Source organism: Prionailurus bengalensis (genome assembly GCF_016509475.1).
Source record: "Prionailurus bengalensis isolate Pbe53 chromosome B2 unlocalized genomic scaffold, Fcat_Pben_1.1_paternal_pri B2_random_Un_scaffold_46, whole genome shotgun sequence".
Lineage (NCBI taxonomy): Eukaryota > Metazoa > Chordata > Mammalia > Carnivora > Felidae > Prionailurus > Prionailurus bengalensis.
In genome coordinates, this window is record NW_025091153.1 from 657,137 (window position 1) to 673,415 (window position 16,279).

Here is a 16,279-nt window from a genome sequence, read left to right on the forward strand (position 1 = left end):
AGGAAGAGGGGAGGGAATTAAAGGAGCAGGATTCGCCCCTTCCAGACCCCCCTTTCTTCACCAGCCCCCCCCCCCCCCCCCCACGCGGTTAAAGGGCCGGATGGCCTGGCCTCCCCTTTGGCCAGTATTATTTGTCCGCCAGAGCGGAAATACGTTCCACACCCCCCTTTCTCGCTCCCCCTCCTCTGTGCCTCCGGGCCCCGCGGCACGTCTGCGCGTGCGTGCCAAGAGCCGCGCAGAGGCCCGCTTGCTCGGGCCCGCCCCCCGTTCCCGGCTGCCTGGGGCGCCGTCCGCTCTGCGCCCCGCAGAGCGCGCCCCCGCCCGCGCTCCCCGCCAGCCCAGCTCCAGCCGACAGTGCTGCCACCTGCTCCCTGTGGTAGCGCCGCTCTGGCCCAGCTGTGCCGAGCAGGACAGGGTTGCAACCGCAGCCCTTCCCGGGAACCCAGACCGCGCCGCGGCTATCGGAGCTGTTGGTCGCTGTTGCCCACGCGTGCATCCTCTGTTTGGTATGTTCATAGTTTCTCCAGCCACACACCAAGACTTTTTCAACTCTTCTGAAGTTAGTGACCACTCTAGCCCTCCTGGCCCAAAAGATTATTTAACTTCCTACTGAAACAATGCAGTGTTCTCAACTTTCCTTCGTCTCACAGTCGTGTAACATCACACCCACCCGACCTTCCCCTCCATTCTCAGAATTGATCCCACTTCTTGCCAAGGCAAACGTCCTCCACTTTTATGTATTGTCGATGACCTCGCCCATTTCACCCCTACTGTGTAATTAGCTCAAGTATTAATTTTTCTAATTATGCGATTATTTATGTCAGTGTGATTTTACCGTCTTTAATCTTTCCAACTGCAGGCGTCCTTCCAATCCCTTCCCTGCTCCTCCAAGGGACTGGCAAGGTTAGAGCTCCACCGCCTTAAAACCTCCCATCAACTCTGCACCTCTCTCTTCTCTTTCTGTGTCACTCGCAAACTAACCTGCAGTCTCCACAGATTTACCAACAGCATTTATTAGCACCTCACGGACTGCCCCCCTCTTTCTTGCACACTCACTTCCCTACCCATTGAAGTCCAGGTGAAAAAGCCTCTGCTTCCCACTGATTGGATTGGTTTATCACATACTCCAGGAGACTGGAGCATTTTTCTTAGCATCAATTCTGATGAAACTGCCTGTTATATAATGGGTTCGACCTCTGGCTTCCTTCATAGATCGTAAACTTCTTGATTGCAGGAATTATGTCATGGGTTATATTTTGCAAATAAAAGGTATGCAATAAATGACTGACTGCTGAAGTCATTCCTCTTCAATTCAGCCAGCATCCACCCATAAAAAGTTTGTTCCTGACTTAAACTGAATTCCTGAACTCAAAGGGACACCCTTGAGTGGGAGAGTGGGGGCAGTGTTTAGGTGGTGCTTGACTCTGCCTTTCCCTTTTAAATTCTCTGCCTTTTATGCCTGCACTCAGTTCTCTTTATTCTAAAATGCCCTCTTTGTAGAACTCTCCTTTGTAGTCAGGCCATATGAATCTGAGAAAGAACTTTGGCTTTCGTGTCAGACACACCTAGGCTCAAAGCTATATTCCACTCTTTTTTTTTTTTTTAAGTTTATTGAGAGAGAGAGAGAGAGAGAGGGAGGGAGGGAGAATCCCAAGCAGGCTCCACGCTGTCAGTGCAGAGCCTGATGCAGGGGTCAATCCCATGACCCTGGGATCATGACCTGAGCTAAGATCAAGAGTCACATGCTCAACCAACTGAGCCATTCAGGCACCCCGAGGTATGTGTATTTTTTGTGTACATCTGGGGAAAGTGGTCTAGGACTAGCTAGCTCATGGCTTACAGCACCATTCTTGGTTACTGATGGAGGCAAACAGTGGTCTAGATAATCCCAAACAGGAAGAGTTACACATTTCTCTGAGACATTCCAAGTAGCTTTGGCAGTGGATGTACTTTTGCATTCTGCGTAGCCTAGACTGGAAAAATTTATATTCCTTGAGCTACCAGTAGGAAAGGAGGAGGGAAGTTAGTCTGGACTTTTAATCCATAGGCTTGTACAACTTTTCCTGTATAACAATAAAACCTCCAACTTCTTTTTCTTTCTTTGACCCACACTCAGCTCTTGCCCTCACTGTAGGAACCCTGAGTCCTGCTCGGCTGCTACCTACCTCTCCTGTTTTCTGAGCTACTTCCAGGTCTGTGGTACCTGCCTCAGGCCTGCCGGTGTCCATGCAAATGACCCAATCCATACCCCAATTAAAAAACAAAAATGGTCCAGTGTATTTTATGTTTTCTTAGAATTACTTGCATGGTTCAGAATTCAAAAAGTGTATTTATTGAACAAGAAAGGGAATCAATACGAAATGGGGATTCCTTGCTTGATTATCAAGATAATACATTTGATATTCCTTTGGGAGAGCATTTTTACCTTGGTGGGGAATAAGGGCTCAGAGCACATGATCAAAAATCTTTCTATCACCTTGGGAATTTTGGCCAGCGAAACAGTTCAAGTAATAGCTCAGCAAAAAGTAGAAACCCACCTTGACGAGATTAGAGGACAAGACATTTGGCTGCAACAGATTCCTACCGAAGTCCCAGGAACAAAATGGGATTGGTATTCTGGTCTGTTTTTCTGGATTCCTTAAGGAATTCGATCAATACTCTGGGCATTAACCCAAGTGGGATTATCTATCTTGGCTATTCTTTTAATGATTTATCTACTCATAAATGTGGCATGAGGTGCTGCTCAAGGCAGCAAAAGCAGAAACTAATTAATGGTTGTCCAAAGCTTTGAAGTTAGGCCAGGCACCAGAGTACTTACGGTTAGGAGCAAAACACTTTCTTTTTTTTATTACATTTTTAAATGTTTATTTATTTTTGAGAGACAGAGAGAGACAGCATGAGCAGGGGAGGGGCAGAGAGAGAGGAAGACACAGAATCTGAAGCAGGTTCTAGGCTGTGAGCTGTCAGCACAGAGCCTGATGTGGGGCTCAAAATCACGAACCTCGAGATCATGACCTGAGCCGAAGTCGGATGCTTAACCAACTAAGCCATTCAGATGCCCCAGGAGCAAAACACTTTTATTCCCTATGATCCTGACCTCCACCCCTCCTCAGCAGGAAGTAGCTAGAGCAGTCATTGTCCCTATCCCTCAAAGCTCCCTCAATTTAGACATAGCTGCCTCTGACCAGTCACAGAGCCCTTGGTTACTATTAAAGAAACCTGTAAACTTGCCTTAGGAAGTAACATCATGTTGCCTCCTGAGAAGTCTGTGGGGTGCTGTTCTGCCTGAGATGTCGAACATAACGTGCCACGTGTACAAGAAAAGAAATAATAATAGTTTGCAGCTTAGGAATAGTCATGGGATGTACAACTTCTGCCTTTGAGCTCTAGAGATGATACCACTGAGCACAATCTGCTGAGAAGGTCTTGCAGTTCCAGGCCCCTAAAGAGGAACAGCCAAGCCCCTGCAGCAGAGCGACCACCTCACTGCACTCACACCAAAACCTGACAAGGAGATGCCGAGAGGGAGAAGATGGTCAAGAAAGGAAATATTACAGTCGATCAATTGGCATGATCCAAGACCCTAAGACCCTTACCCTGAACTTTCACCCTTTAAGAACCCCTGCTTGTAAGCCAACGGGGAATTTAGGACGTTAAGCACTAGCTCCCCATTCTCCTGGGTGGCACCACACCAATAAATAGCCGATTTTTCTTCCTTCCAAAAACAAAGCCAAAAACCAAACCAACCCAAGCCAACCCCCCCAACAAAACAACCAACCAACTAAACAAATAAAACACCCCAAAGACCACAAATTCAGAAAGTGTAAAAGGGTACAGACTGCCCCACTCCCCACGAGGCCTCTGGGCATCTTGAGCATCTCCCCCTTTCTGTTACGTCCCCTCCTTCCCTTTCTCACGTGCAGCACTCAGCTGCTCTGACTTTAGCGGCACCCTTCAGTTAGGTTCTGGGGGGGGATGCTTTATGTAGCTGGAAGAGCCCCTTCCCCCACCACGATGCCCTTCCTACCTGCCCACTCTCCTGAGTCCCCTACCCCTCTCCTGATCAATCCCCTTCTCTCAGCAGACTGGAGTGCTCTCCTTCACACCCCAAACATCTTTTTCTTCATTCATCCTTATTCCCCTTTCCTTAATGTCAGAGCCTGTTGAAAGCCCTCCCTTCCCTCCTATATCCCACTCTTAATCTTGCCTTCTGTTTCTTGCCCTCCTGGGCTTTATACTTGCCCCTTTACTTTAAACCCAGACAAATCTTTGCTGCCTTAAGAGAAAAAAATCTTTCTTCAGCTTGATCCCTCTCTTGGCTGCCACCACACTCCACCCTCCCCTTCCCAGCGCAGCCAGCATTGCGATTGTTTACTCTCCTTGACTCGCTTTATGCTCATCCTCTCTCCTAAGAACCTGTATTGTGAAGACATTATACACATTGAAGAGCGTATAAAATGAGCACATATAAAGACAAATGAAACAAAATATTTGGGTATCTGACCGTAGCTTAAGAAATAAATTCCCAGGGGGCACCTGGGTGGGTCAGTTGGTTAAGCGTTTGACTACTGATTTTGGCTCAGGTCATGATCTCCAGGTTCATGGGTTCCAGCCTGGAGTCTGGCTCTGCGCTGGTGATGAGGAGCCTGCTTGGGATTCTCTCTCTCTCTCTCTCTCTCTCTCTCTCTCTCTGTCTCTGTCTCTTTCTCTCCCCCCCTTCCCTGTTCTTGTTCTTTCTCTCTCTCTCAAAACAAACAAACAAACAAACAAACAAACAAACAAACAAACAAACAGAAATTCCCAGGACCTTAGATGTCTCTTGGGCTCCACACTGACTGCATCCCTCTCCCTTCCTGCAGGGTGACCACTACTCTGAATTTCTCAAATATAGATCCATTTCTTGTCTTGAAATTTCCTTTGTGCACGTTGTAGGTGTTCCTAAATAGCATGCTGTTTAGCTTTGTGTGTTAGATCTTCACATAGATGGAATCGTAGTCTATGTGTTTTTTAACTCCTTCTGACTTTGTTGAGTTGTAATCTTCTTTCTATTGGGTGCTTACACCTAGTTAATCCTTTGTCCTGTTGATGAGCATTTGTGTTATTTAAATTGGTGGTTATTACTACAATGCTGCTGTGAGCCCTCTTTTAGTCTTTTCTGAGTATGACATGTAAGCTTCTCCAGGGCAGCAGGCTTCAAATTAGGAACGTGTATCCCTGTACTGCAAGAGGACTGTCCAGGGGGTAGGTGGACCTGGATAGATGTAAGGGAACCCTTCTCAGATCGGACTCTCCCAAAAGGGATAGGGGTGCTGATGGACCTGAAGAGGCCCCTGTGAAGGAGAAACACGTGTCCCCATCCCTTTGCCCAACTCTCCCTTACCACAGAAACTAGGCCCCAGGGGGAATCAGGAGGGTGAAAACACCAGGGCACCAAAAGGGACAATTCCAAAATCTATGTTGGTTCTGAGAAAGTGAGTGACCTAGCGACATCATTCTACAAGTCAGCTACTTTCTCTGTTTTTCAACAAAGTTACGTTATTATTTTATCCTTTTTATTATTGAGGTGAAATCTACATAACATACAATTAACCATTTTGAGGTGAAAAATTCAATGGCATTTAGTACATTCACAGTGTTGTGCAACCCCAACTTCTATCCACTTTTGTCTTATTCCAAAACATTTTTATCACCCCAAAAGCACCTTGTACCCATTAAACAGTTGCTTCCCTCCTTCCTCCAGCTTCCAGAAACCACCAATATGTGTTCTGTTTCTGTGGAATGATCTATTCTGGATATTTTGTATAAGTGGAATCCTACAGTATGTGGCCCTATGTCTGGCTTCTCTCACATGCATAATACCTTTTTTTTTTTTTTTGGTATAATTTGGTTTTTTTAAAGTTTATTTATTTTGAGAGAGAGAGAGAGAGAGAGAGAGAGAGCGAGCATGTGAGCTGGGAATGGGAAGAGAGAAAGTGAGAGAGAAAATCCCAAGGAGATTCCACACTGTCAGTGCAGAGCCTGATGTGGGGCTTGAACTCACGAGCCATGAGATCATGACCTGAGCTAAAATCAAGAGTCAGACGCTTAACCAACTGAGGCACCCAGGTGCCCCTGGCATAATGCCTTTTGAGTTCATCCATGTTGTAGCATGTATCAGTACTTCATTCCTTTTTTTTTTTTAGTGTTTATTTATTTTTGAGACAGAGAGAGGCAGAGCATGAGCAGGGGAGGGGCAGAGAGAGAGGGAGACACAGAACCAGAAGCAGGCTTCAGGCTCCGAGCTGTCAGCACAGAGCCCGATCCGGGGCTTGAACTCACAAACCGCGAGATCATGACCTGAGCTGAAGTTGGACGCTTAACCAACTGAGCCACTCAGGCGCCCCAGTACTTCATTCCTTTTTACGGCTGACTGATACTCCAGTATATGTATAGACCACAATTTGTTCATTCCTCTGTTGATGGACGTTTGGGCTGTTTCTACCTTTTGGTGATCGTGGATAGTGCTGTTATGCACATGTATTTGTTGAGTGCCTGTTTTTAATTTTTTGGGGTATGTACCTAGGAGTTGAATTTCTGGGTAATATGGTAATTCTATGTATAGCTTTTGAGGAACCATCAAACAGTTTTCCACAGCTGTTGAATCATTTTATATTCCCACCAGCACATTGTATGACGGTTCCGTTCTCTCCACATCCTAGGTGTCACTTCCTAGTGGGTGAAGTGGTATCTCATTGTGGTTTTGATTTGCATTTCCCTAATGACTAACGATATTGAGTATCTTTTCATGTGGTTGTTGGTGCCACTTGTATATCTTCTCTGGGAAATACCTGTTCAAGTCCTTTTACCATTTTTAAATTGAGTTGTTTGCCTTTTTGTGGAGTTGTAAGTGTTCTTTATATATTCTGCATACTAGATCCTTACAGGATATATGATTTACAAATATATTCTCCCATTCTGTACGTTGTCTTTTTTACTTTCTTGATAAAATGTCTTCAGATTGGGGCACCTGGCTGGCTCATTCGGTAGAGTGTGCAACTCTTCAGGCTGTATGTTGGGTGTAGAGCTTACTAAAAAAAAAAGCCTTTAGATGCACACATATATATATATATTTTTTAACGTTTATTTATTTTTGAGACAGAGAGAGACAGAGCATGAACAGGGGAGGGGCAGAGAGAGGGAGACACAGAATCTGAAACAGGCTGCAGGTTCTGAGCGGTCAGCACAGAGCCCGACGCGGGGCTCGAACTCACGGACGGTGAGATCATGACCTGAGCCGAAGTCGGACGCTTAACCGACCAAGCCACCCAGGCGCCCTGAAGATGCACACATATTCTTAATTTGGATGAAGCCCAATTTATCTGTTTTTTCTTTTGTTGCTTGTGCTTTTGGTGTCCATATCTAAGAAACCATCACGAAGGGGCACCTGGCTGGCTCAGTTGGAAGAGCGTGCCACTCTTTTTTTAATTTATTTTTGAGAGGGAGAGAGACACGTGAACGGGGGAAGGGCAGAGGGAGAGGAGGACACAGAATCCAAAGCAGGCTCCAGGCTCTGAGCTATCAGTATAGAGCCTGATGCTGGGCTCAAACTCACAAACCACGAGATCATGACCTGAGTCGAAGTCAAATGCTTAACCAACTGAGCCACCCAGGTGCCCCAGGAGCAGGCCACTCTTGATCTCAGGGTTGTGAGTTTGAGGCCCACATTGGGTATAGAGATTGATGAGGGAAACAAAGACAAGAGAAATGTAAGATAAATTAAATCTCCTTACAGTGTAGCCCACTGATAGACACCTGGAACACGCAGAGTCTGACTTTGCTCAAGGAGCTCATGGCTGCCTTACTTCCTTGATGTTTTTGTTTCATTAAACACTAAAAGTAACCTTATCTTCACAGTAGTTAGCCCCTTAAGGTCCTGAAAGCCTTTCTTTCAAATTCCTTAGAGACTTACTCTATCCGTCACCCCTACTAACTGAAAAGTGTATGTCAGTCACTCCTCACAACTCCAGTGCAACTCTTTCTATCCCCGGGTCCTGTCCTCGTGCTTTAATAAAATCATCTTTTTGCACCAAAGACGTCTCAAGAATTCTTTCTTGGCCGTTTGCTCAAGAACCCCATCAGAGATTACTAAAAAAAATAGATAAACTTAAAAAAAAATCACCAAATCAAAGGTCATGAAAATTTAGGTTTTCTTCTATCAGTTTTACGGCTTAAGCTTTTATATATTTATGTTGTTGATCCACTTTGAATTAATTTTTGTATCCAATGTGAGGTAGGGGTTTAACTTCATTCTTTTGCATGGGAATATCCAGTTTTTCCAGCACCATTTGTTGAAGAGACCAGCTGATTTTTTATTATAAGTCACCATGTTTTGGTACATAACTTCGTGTGATTTCAAAGAACTTCAAAGAAATTAGTGAGATTGCTATGACAAAACTCTTTCCATTTCCATCTGCATATGAAATAAAATGTTCAGTTCTTACGTCTACAAAAATTATTAAACTAGGAATATAATTCATGCTGAATCCTGCCTAATTCTAGCAAATAAGTAATGTTGACCCATAAATACATGAATTAATTAAAAAGAAGGTGTCCCAACCATCTTAGACTTTCACTTCTTTTTTAAAAATATTACATATTATTAACTTATTTTTTTAACATTTATGTATGTACGTATGTGAGCTCTACACCCAACATGGGGCTTGAACTCAACACCCTGAGATCCAGAGTTGCACACTGTACTGATTGAGCCAGCCAGGCACTCCTAGGATTGCACTTCTTTTTTCTTTTTTAATTACACAAATTGTTTTTAATGTTTATTTATTTATTTTGAGGGGGAGGGGAAAGGCAGAGGGAGACAGATAGAGAGAATCCCAAGCAGCTCTGAGCTATCAGTGCAGAGTCCCATGTGGGGCTCCATCCCATGAATTGTGAGATTTTGACTTGAGCCAAAATCAAGAGTTGGATGTTCAACCCACTGAGCCACCTAGACACCCCTAGAATTGGACTTAAAAAAAATTTTTTTTTAATCTTTATTTATTTTTGAGAGAGAGACAGAGCGTGAGCAGGGGAGGAGCAGAAAGAGAGGCAGACACAGAATCTGAAGCAGGCTTCAGGCCCCAAGCTGTCACACACAGCCTGATGCGGGCTCGAACTCACGAACCATGAGATCATGACCTGAGCCGAAGTCGGACACTCAACTGAGCCACCCAGGCACCCCTAGAATTGTACTTCTAATCTAATATCATTTTATTTTATTTTATTTTTAAAAAATATTTATTGTTGAGAGTGAGAGAAACAGAGCGTGAGCAGGGGAGGGGCACAGAGAGAGGGAGACACAGAATCCAAAGCAGGCTCCAGGCTCCAGGCTCCGATCTGTCAGCGGAGAGTCCAATGCGGGGCTCGAACTCATAAACTGTGAGATCGTGACCTCAGCTGAAGTCCAATGCTTAACCGACTGAGCCACCCAGGTACCCCTATTTTTTATGCTTAATTTGTATGCTTATTTGTAAAATTTTTTATGCTTAATTTTTTATGCTTAATTTTTATGCTTAAGTATTCATGTTGTTTTGACAAATTAATTATTAATGATAATCATAATAATTACTTAATCCAGAAGAAAAAGTTTAAAATTTAGAGCTGTAAGGCCACAAGAAATTATAAAAATTCAATTAAAAAATATTTATGTATTTATTTTGAGTAAATAGGTGCCAGGCAGGCACCCCTAAAAATTCAGTTTTAATCTACATACATATTTTTGTTGCAGAGTATAGAATACTTTCAGGCATAAGGTACATTTTTTAAGCTAATGTTTTGAGGGGCACGCGGATGACTTAGTTAAGTGTCTGAGTCTTCATTTAGGCTCAGGTCATGATCCCAGGGTTGTGAGATTGAGCCTGGTGTCAGGGTCCACGCTGAGCATGGATTCTGCTTAAGATCTCTCTCTCTCTAAAATTAAAAAAATTAAGACAGAGGCTTCTATCTTATTTATATTAAACAAAGATAATGTTTTGATAGGTTGAAATAGAAACGTGAATTCAGAAGCAATGGAACAATGTGAAACTTCTGACTGTTAAATAAGAGAGTGGTCATGTGCTTTTTTTTCTCCTTTTTAAAATATTTATTTTTGAGAGAGAAAGAGCAAGTGGGGGAGGGGTAGAGAGAATGGGGAACAGAGGATCTGAAGCAGGCTCTGTGCTGACAGCAGAGAGTCCAATGATGGGCTCAAACTCAAGAATTGTGAGATCATGACCTGAGCTGAAGTCTGATGCTTAACCCACTGAGCCACCCAGGTGCCCCAATAACATTTTTTTTAAAGGTCAATGTTCACAACACGCTGGACATTGCACCTTTTTGCAACTATTTAAACATTTGAGGAAAATTTTAGATAATAGCATAAAAATGTGCAAGGGGTCATGCATAGTTTGCAAACTTTTTTAAACACAAGCAAAAAAGTTTGAAGATGAAGTGTTTCTCACACTCACAATTCACTGTGCACATGAATCATCTGGAGATTTGTTCAAATGCAGATTTTGAGTCAGTAGGTCTAGATGGCACCTGAGATTCTGCATTTCTACAAGCTTCTGGTGATGCCAATGCTGCCGGTGGATCACACTTTGAGTAGCAAGAATCAATACACAGTAGGCCCCCACTTAGCCATGGGAGACACATTCCAAGACCTTCAGTGGGTGCCTGACACTGTGAAGGTACTGAACCCCACACATACTATTGTGTTTTTTTTTTCATTCTTTTTTTAAAGTTTATTTATTTATTTAGAGACAGAGAGAAAGAGAGAGAGAGAGTGGCAGAGAGAGAGGGAGAGAATCCCAAGCAGGCTCCACACTGTCAGTGCTAAATCTGATGTGGGGCTCGAACTTACAAACCGTGAAATCATGACCTGGGCCGAAATCAAGAGCTATATGCTTAACTGACTGAGCCACCCAGCCGCCCCTTGTTTTTTGTTTTTTTAAGTTTTGTTTTGTTTTTTTTTTGGAGAGAAACAGAGACCGCAAAAGTGGGGGAGGGGCAGAGAGAGAGGGAGAGAGAGAATCCCAAACAGCCTCTGTGCTGCCAGCACAGAGCCCATGTGGGGCTTGAACTCACGAAACCGTGAGATCATGACCTGAGCCAAAACCAAGAGTCGCTTAACTGACTGAGCCACCCACACGCCCCATACTATTGTTTTCAATACTTACGTACCTACGATAAAGTTGAATTTATAAATTAGGTACAGGAAGAGATGAAAAAGAATAACCAAATAAAACAGAAAAATTATAACAATATATTGTAATAAAAGTTGTATGAATGTGATCTCTCCCAAAACGTCTTATTGTACTGTACTCAAACTCTTCTTTATTATTATTTTTAATGTTTATTTATTCTTGAGAGAGAGAGAGCACACGTGTGCGTGAGCCAGTGGGGGAGGGACAGAGAGAGAGAGAGGGAGACACAGAATCCGAAGCAGGCTCCAGGCTCTGAGCTGTCAGCACAGAGCCTGACGCAAGGCTTCAACCCATGAGCTGTGAGAACATGACCCAAGCCGAAGTCGGAGACTCAACTGACTGAGCCACCCGTACTCAAACTCTTCTTATGGTGATGTGAGATGATAAATTGCCTGTGATGAGATAAAGGGAGGTGAATGACAGGCATTAGGTCCTGTCGATCTATCAGAAGGAGGATCATCTGGTTTCAGATGGAGGTTGACTGTGGGTGAGTGCAGCTGCAGTAAGGGGGGTACTGCTATGCGTCTACAAGGGATGGGCTCTTCACATATTAAACCCCCCTGCCTGATGCTGAATAGGTTCTGAAGCAATTGTACCAATTTACACTCCCAAACAGCACTGGCACTGCTGCTGCTTGTGAAAAGGTCACTAAAGGATTCCTGATTTTCAGTGCTCCCCTCACTTAAGCCTTCTGCAGCCAGTGGCACATTTGACCATGCTTGTTTGATACATTGCCTTCCTTCAGTTTCTGACATCTCTTTCTTTGGGTTCCCTTCCTTCTACAACCTCAGCCTCCTCTGCAACCCCTCGCTCTTCTTCCTTTGTCCATCTTTTTACTATTGGGGTCCTTGGCCTTTATCTTGTTCTCCCTGGGTGATACCTTGTGCTTTTAAGAGGTCGGTTACCACCTTGATGACTCTGTGATGGTTAGTTGTATGCGTCAACTTGGGTGGGCCACAGTATCCAATTGTTTAGTCAAACACTAATCTGGATATTTCTATGAAGATATTTTGTAAATATGATTAACATCTACACTCAGTTGACTCTGAGTAAAGGAGATTATCCTTGATAATGTGGGTGGACGTCAACTAATCAGTTGAAGGCCTTAGGAGCAAAAAAACCAAGGTTTCCCAGAGAAGAAATTCTGCTTCGAGACTATAACATAAAAATCCTGCTTCAGTTTCTAGCCTGCCAGCCTGGTCTACAAATTCCAACTCAAGACCACAACATCAATTCTTCCCTGAGTTTCCAGCCTGCTGGCCTGCCTTATGGATTTTGGACTCAGCAGTCCCCATAATTGCATGAACCATTTCCTTAAAATAAGTCTCTATGTATTTATGTTTCTGCTGCTCTGGAGAACCTGGACTGATACAGATTCTCATGTTTCTGTCTCCCACCAGACCTGCCTCCTGTTTCCAGTCTAGAATATCTATTTCCTCCTGAGTGTTATAAAGGTACTTAAAGCACGGTGTGTCCTGGATAGAATCTGTTCTCTTTCTCCCCAAACCCATTTCTTCTCCTATAGGTGTCACCATCCATCTTATCAGCCAAGCTAAAACCTGGGATTCAATATGGACTTCTCTTTGCACTTCATCCCTCATATATAGTTAGCCACCAAATCCTTTCCCCATCCATTTAATAAGTATATAAGTTTCTACAATGTCCCAATGGTGAGCTAGTGCTGGTGGTTCAAAGGAGAGTAAGACACATTTGCTGAAACCCTTGTTAATGGGAATATAAAATGGGACAGCCACTATGAAAACGGTACGGTGTTTCCTCAAAAAAATTAAAAATAGAATTACTGGGGCACCTGGGTGGCTCAATTGATTAAGTGGCTGACTCTTGAATTTCAGCTCAGGTCATGATCACGCAGTTTGTGAGTTTGAACCCTGCAATGGGCTCTGCACTTACAGTGGCAGAGCCTGCTTGGGATTCTCTCTCCTCCTCTTTCTTTGCCCCTCCCTTGCTCTCTCTCTCTCTCTCAAAAATAAAATAAAAATAAAAATAGAATTACCATATGATTCAGAAACTCCACTTCTGGGTATACAGCCAGAAGAATTGAAAGCAGAGAGATAGTAGTACATCCATATTCACAGCAACATTACTTACAGTAGCTAAAAACAACCCAAATGCCCATCACCAGATGACTGGATAAGCAAAATGTGGGTACACATAGAATAGACTATTAGTCTTAAAAAAGATGGAAATTCTGACACAGGCTACAACATGGATGAACTTAAGGACCGTGTGCTAAGGGAAATTAGCCAGACGCAGAAGGACAAATACTGTATGATTCCATTTATATGAGATACTTAAAGCAGTAAAAATTATAGAGACAGAAAAAGCAGGGTACCAGGGGGATACCAGATACCAGGGCTGGAGGGGGCGGGGAACAAGGAGTTAGTGTTTAATGGGTATAGAGTTTCAGTTTTACAAGATGAAATGAATTATGGAGATGGATGGTGGTGATGATGCATGACATTATAAATGTATTTAATGCCACTGAATTGTACACTTGAAAATGGTTAAGATGGTAAATGTTATGTGTATTTTACTGCTTAAAAAAACTTCTAAAGAAATGAGAAATAAATTGATTTAGTAGTGAATAATCATTTTAATACAGAAAATTGTCCTGTCAAATTCTTGAAAAAGAAACCTATCTCTTTAGTAGCTAAAAACCTGTATCTGTTTATTGGACACATTTTGCTTCTCTTGTTGGTTTCCCAGGAAGCTAAAACCTCTCTAATATTTCACTGCCCTTTAAATTGAATAATAAAATGTTAATTTGTAAAAAACCAAAAAGACATTTCCTACCCTCAAAAAGACTATGGTTAATAAACAGGCAGTCAGAGTATGCTGGGGTAAGTGCAGAGATGCAGGCAGCTGGGTGTCCACGGAGCTCAGCGGAAAGCGCAGAGGGGCCTCCGGGGTCTTCTCCTCACTTGTCCTGGCTCTCCTTCCCCACTTCTCTGCTTCTGTTTAGGCCCTTGTCTCTTGCAAGGATTATAAATGTCTCCTAACTGGCCTTCCAATTCACCATCTATACTGTTTCCAGAATAATATTTTTGAAATGCAGATGAAATCCTATCACTTCCTTTATCTAAAATGCCATAGAACTAATTGCCTTACAGGGTACCAACCTGGCTCCTGCATAGGGCATGCTCTCCTCCACGGTCTCATCTTACTGTGGCCTCCCCTTCCCTCTCTCACCCTAAAACTTCCTAAACGTCCTGCAGTTCCCTAACTGTACTCTGGGGTTCCAGACTCCAACCGGTTACTCACGCAGATCGCTTTGCCTGGACTGCCCTCTCTCTTCCTTGTTGGGTAGTTGAATATATTCATCTTTAAAAAATTTTTTTTAATATTTATTTATTTTTGAGAGACAGAGCACAAGTGGGGGAGGGACAGAGAGAGAAGGAGACACAGAATCCGAAGCAGGCTCCAGGCTCTGAGCTGTCAGCACAGAGCCCAACACGAGGCTCGAACCCACAAACTGAGATCATGACCTGAGCCAAAGTTGGACGCTCAACTGACTGAGCCATCCAGGCCCCCCTGAATATATTCATCTTTTAAAGCTTATCTCCAGTTTCTCTAAGAAACTTTTCTGAACCTCTGAGAGATCTGATACCTTCCTCTTTGCCTGTCTGTGAACTTCAGATGCACTCTTATCTCAGCTTGTATCAGTCAGAATGGCTAAATAATGCTGCAGTAACAAAGACCACCACAATCTCAGTAGCTTAACACAACAGTTTTGTTACTCATTCATGTTACCTTTTGGGCCAGTGGGGTGGGGTTAGGGGGCCTCTGATCACTGTAATCACTTGGGGATCCAGGCTAAAGAAGGCTCCACCCAAAGAAGGTGCTTCAGTATCTCTGGTTGCATTGGCAATTAGCACTCCTGTCTGGAAAGAACAACACACAAGGCTTATGCTCACATTTCAGTGGGGAGAGCAAGCTATTTGGCTATACTTAACTTCAAGAGTGCTGAGAAATTCAATCCTACCATGTGCCTGGAAGAAGGCAAAAAATAGGAAAATTGGTGAACAGCCTTAATGACTACCACAGCTTGGTGCAGTGCTTACCTGCTTCCTTCTCTCCTACTGGACACTGGGGATCCCAAGCGTATCACAGGGTCCCTGCCCTTGACCAGTTGGTGTTCCAGTAATGGGGAGAGACCAGTAAACCAATGGATTGTAATTCTCTGTGTTAATGTTATAGTCCAGGTTTGACCTGGTGTGTTGGTTGAGGAAAGCCAGTGAAAGGAGAGCAATGGATTATGGGAGAGGTGAACGGGGAAAGGGACAATTTTTGTGACCCTGAAAGCAGAGGCTGAGATGTAGGTGTAGGCAGTTAATTTAGGTGATTCCAGAAAGCAGAAGTGAGGCAGTGTGATATCATGAAGAAGGAAAAGCCAATTTAGGGGATAATAGCGAAGTTACTGTTGTGTGAGATGGAAATTTGATTCCACTGGAACTTTCTGAAGAGAGAAACAGAATGTCTCTGGAAATTGCCCACTGGAAGGACAGGAGATAGGAGCATTTAGCCACCAGTTCCATTCTCTGATTGATTGCAGGTTGGCTCTGGGGCATTACTTTCCCTGCCTTTCCCATTTGCGCTTGCCCACTGGGCACTGAGGCCCTGGAAAGGGCCCAGGTTGGGATGATTTAGCACAAGGTGAGTCTGAGCTCCAAAGATCTGTCCACATCAGCCATAGCTGAAATCAGAGAGGGGCAGAGAAGATACAGGACCCAGGAAGTGGCTGCTACCCAGGAAGTGGCCTAATGTTTATTGAATTAGTGCTTCCTGTCAGTTGCTATGCTAGGTGCTAATTTATGTAACTTACCCTCATTTAATACAGCAACCTTATGAGGTAGGTTTTGTGGTAATGTATAGAAAGATGGTAGCATGTCATCTGAGCAAGTATAATAGGTGCTCTGACAGGGTGGCTCTACCTTCATTTGGTCATTTCAAAAAGGTCTATCTCAGAAATGGGATTTTAAAAATGCAGATATGACTGGGCTCCAAAGAACTGACTCATGCTAATAACACTCATGAAAGAC

At 43.7% G+C, this 16,279-nt stretch overlaps 1 protein-coding gene across 1 annotated transcript in view; it reads left to right on the top strand.

The window, feature by feature from the left end:
* Positions 1-20: 20 nt before the first annotated feature.
* The window catches only part of C2 (complement C2), a 41,883-nt gene continuing 25,624 nt past the window's right edge, over positions 21-16,279 (top strand). The window contains exon 1 of the mRNA XM_043571858.1: positions 21-506. Within this exon, the coding sequence (XP_043427793.1) occupies positions 101-506 (406 nt within the window). The 5' untranslated portion in view covers positions 21-100. The remainder of the gene's footprint in view (positions 507-16,279) is intronic.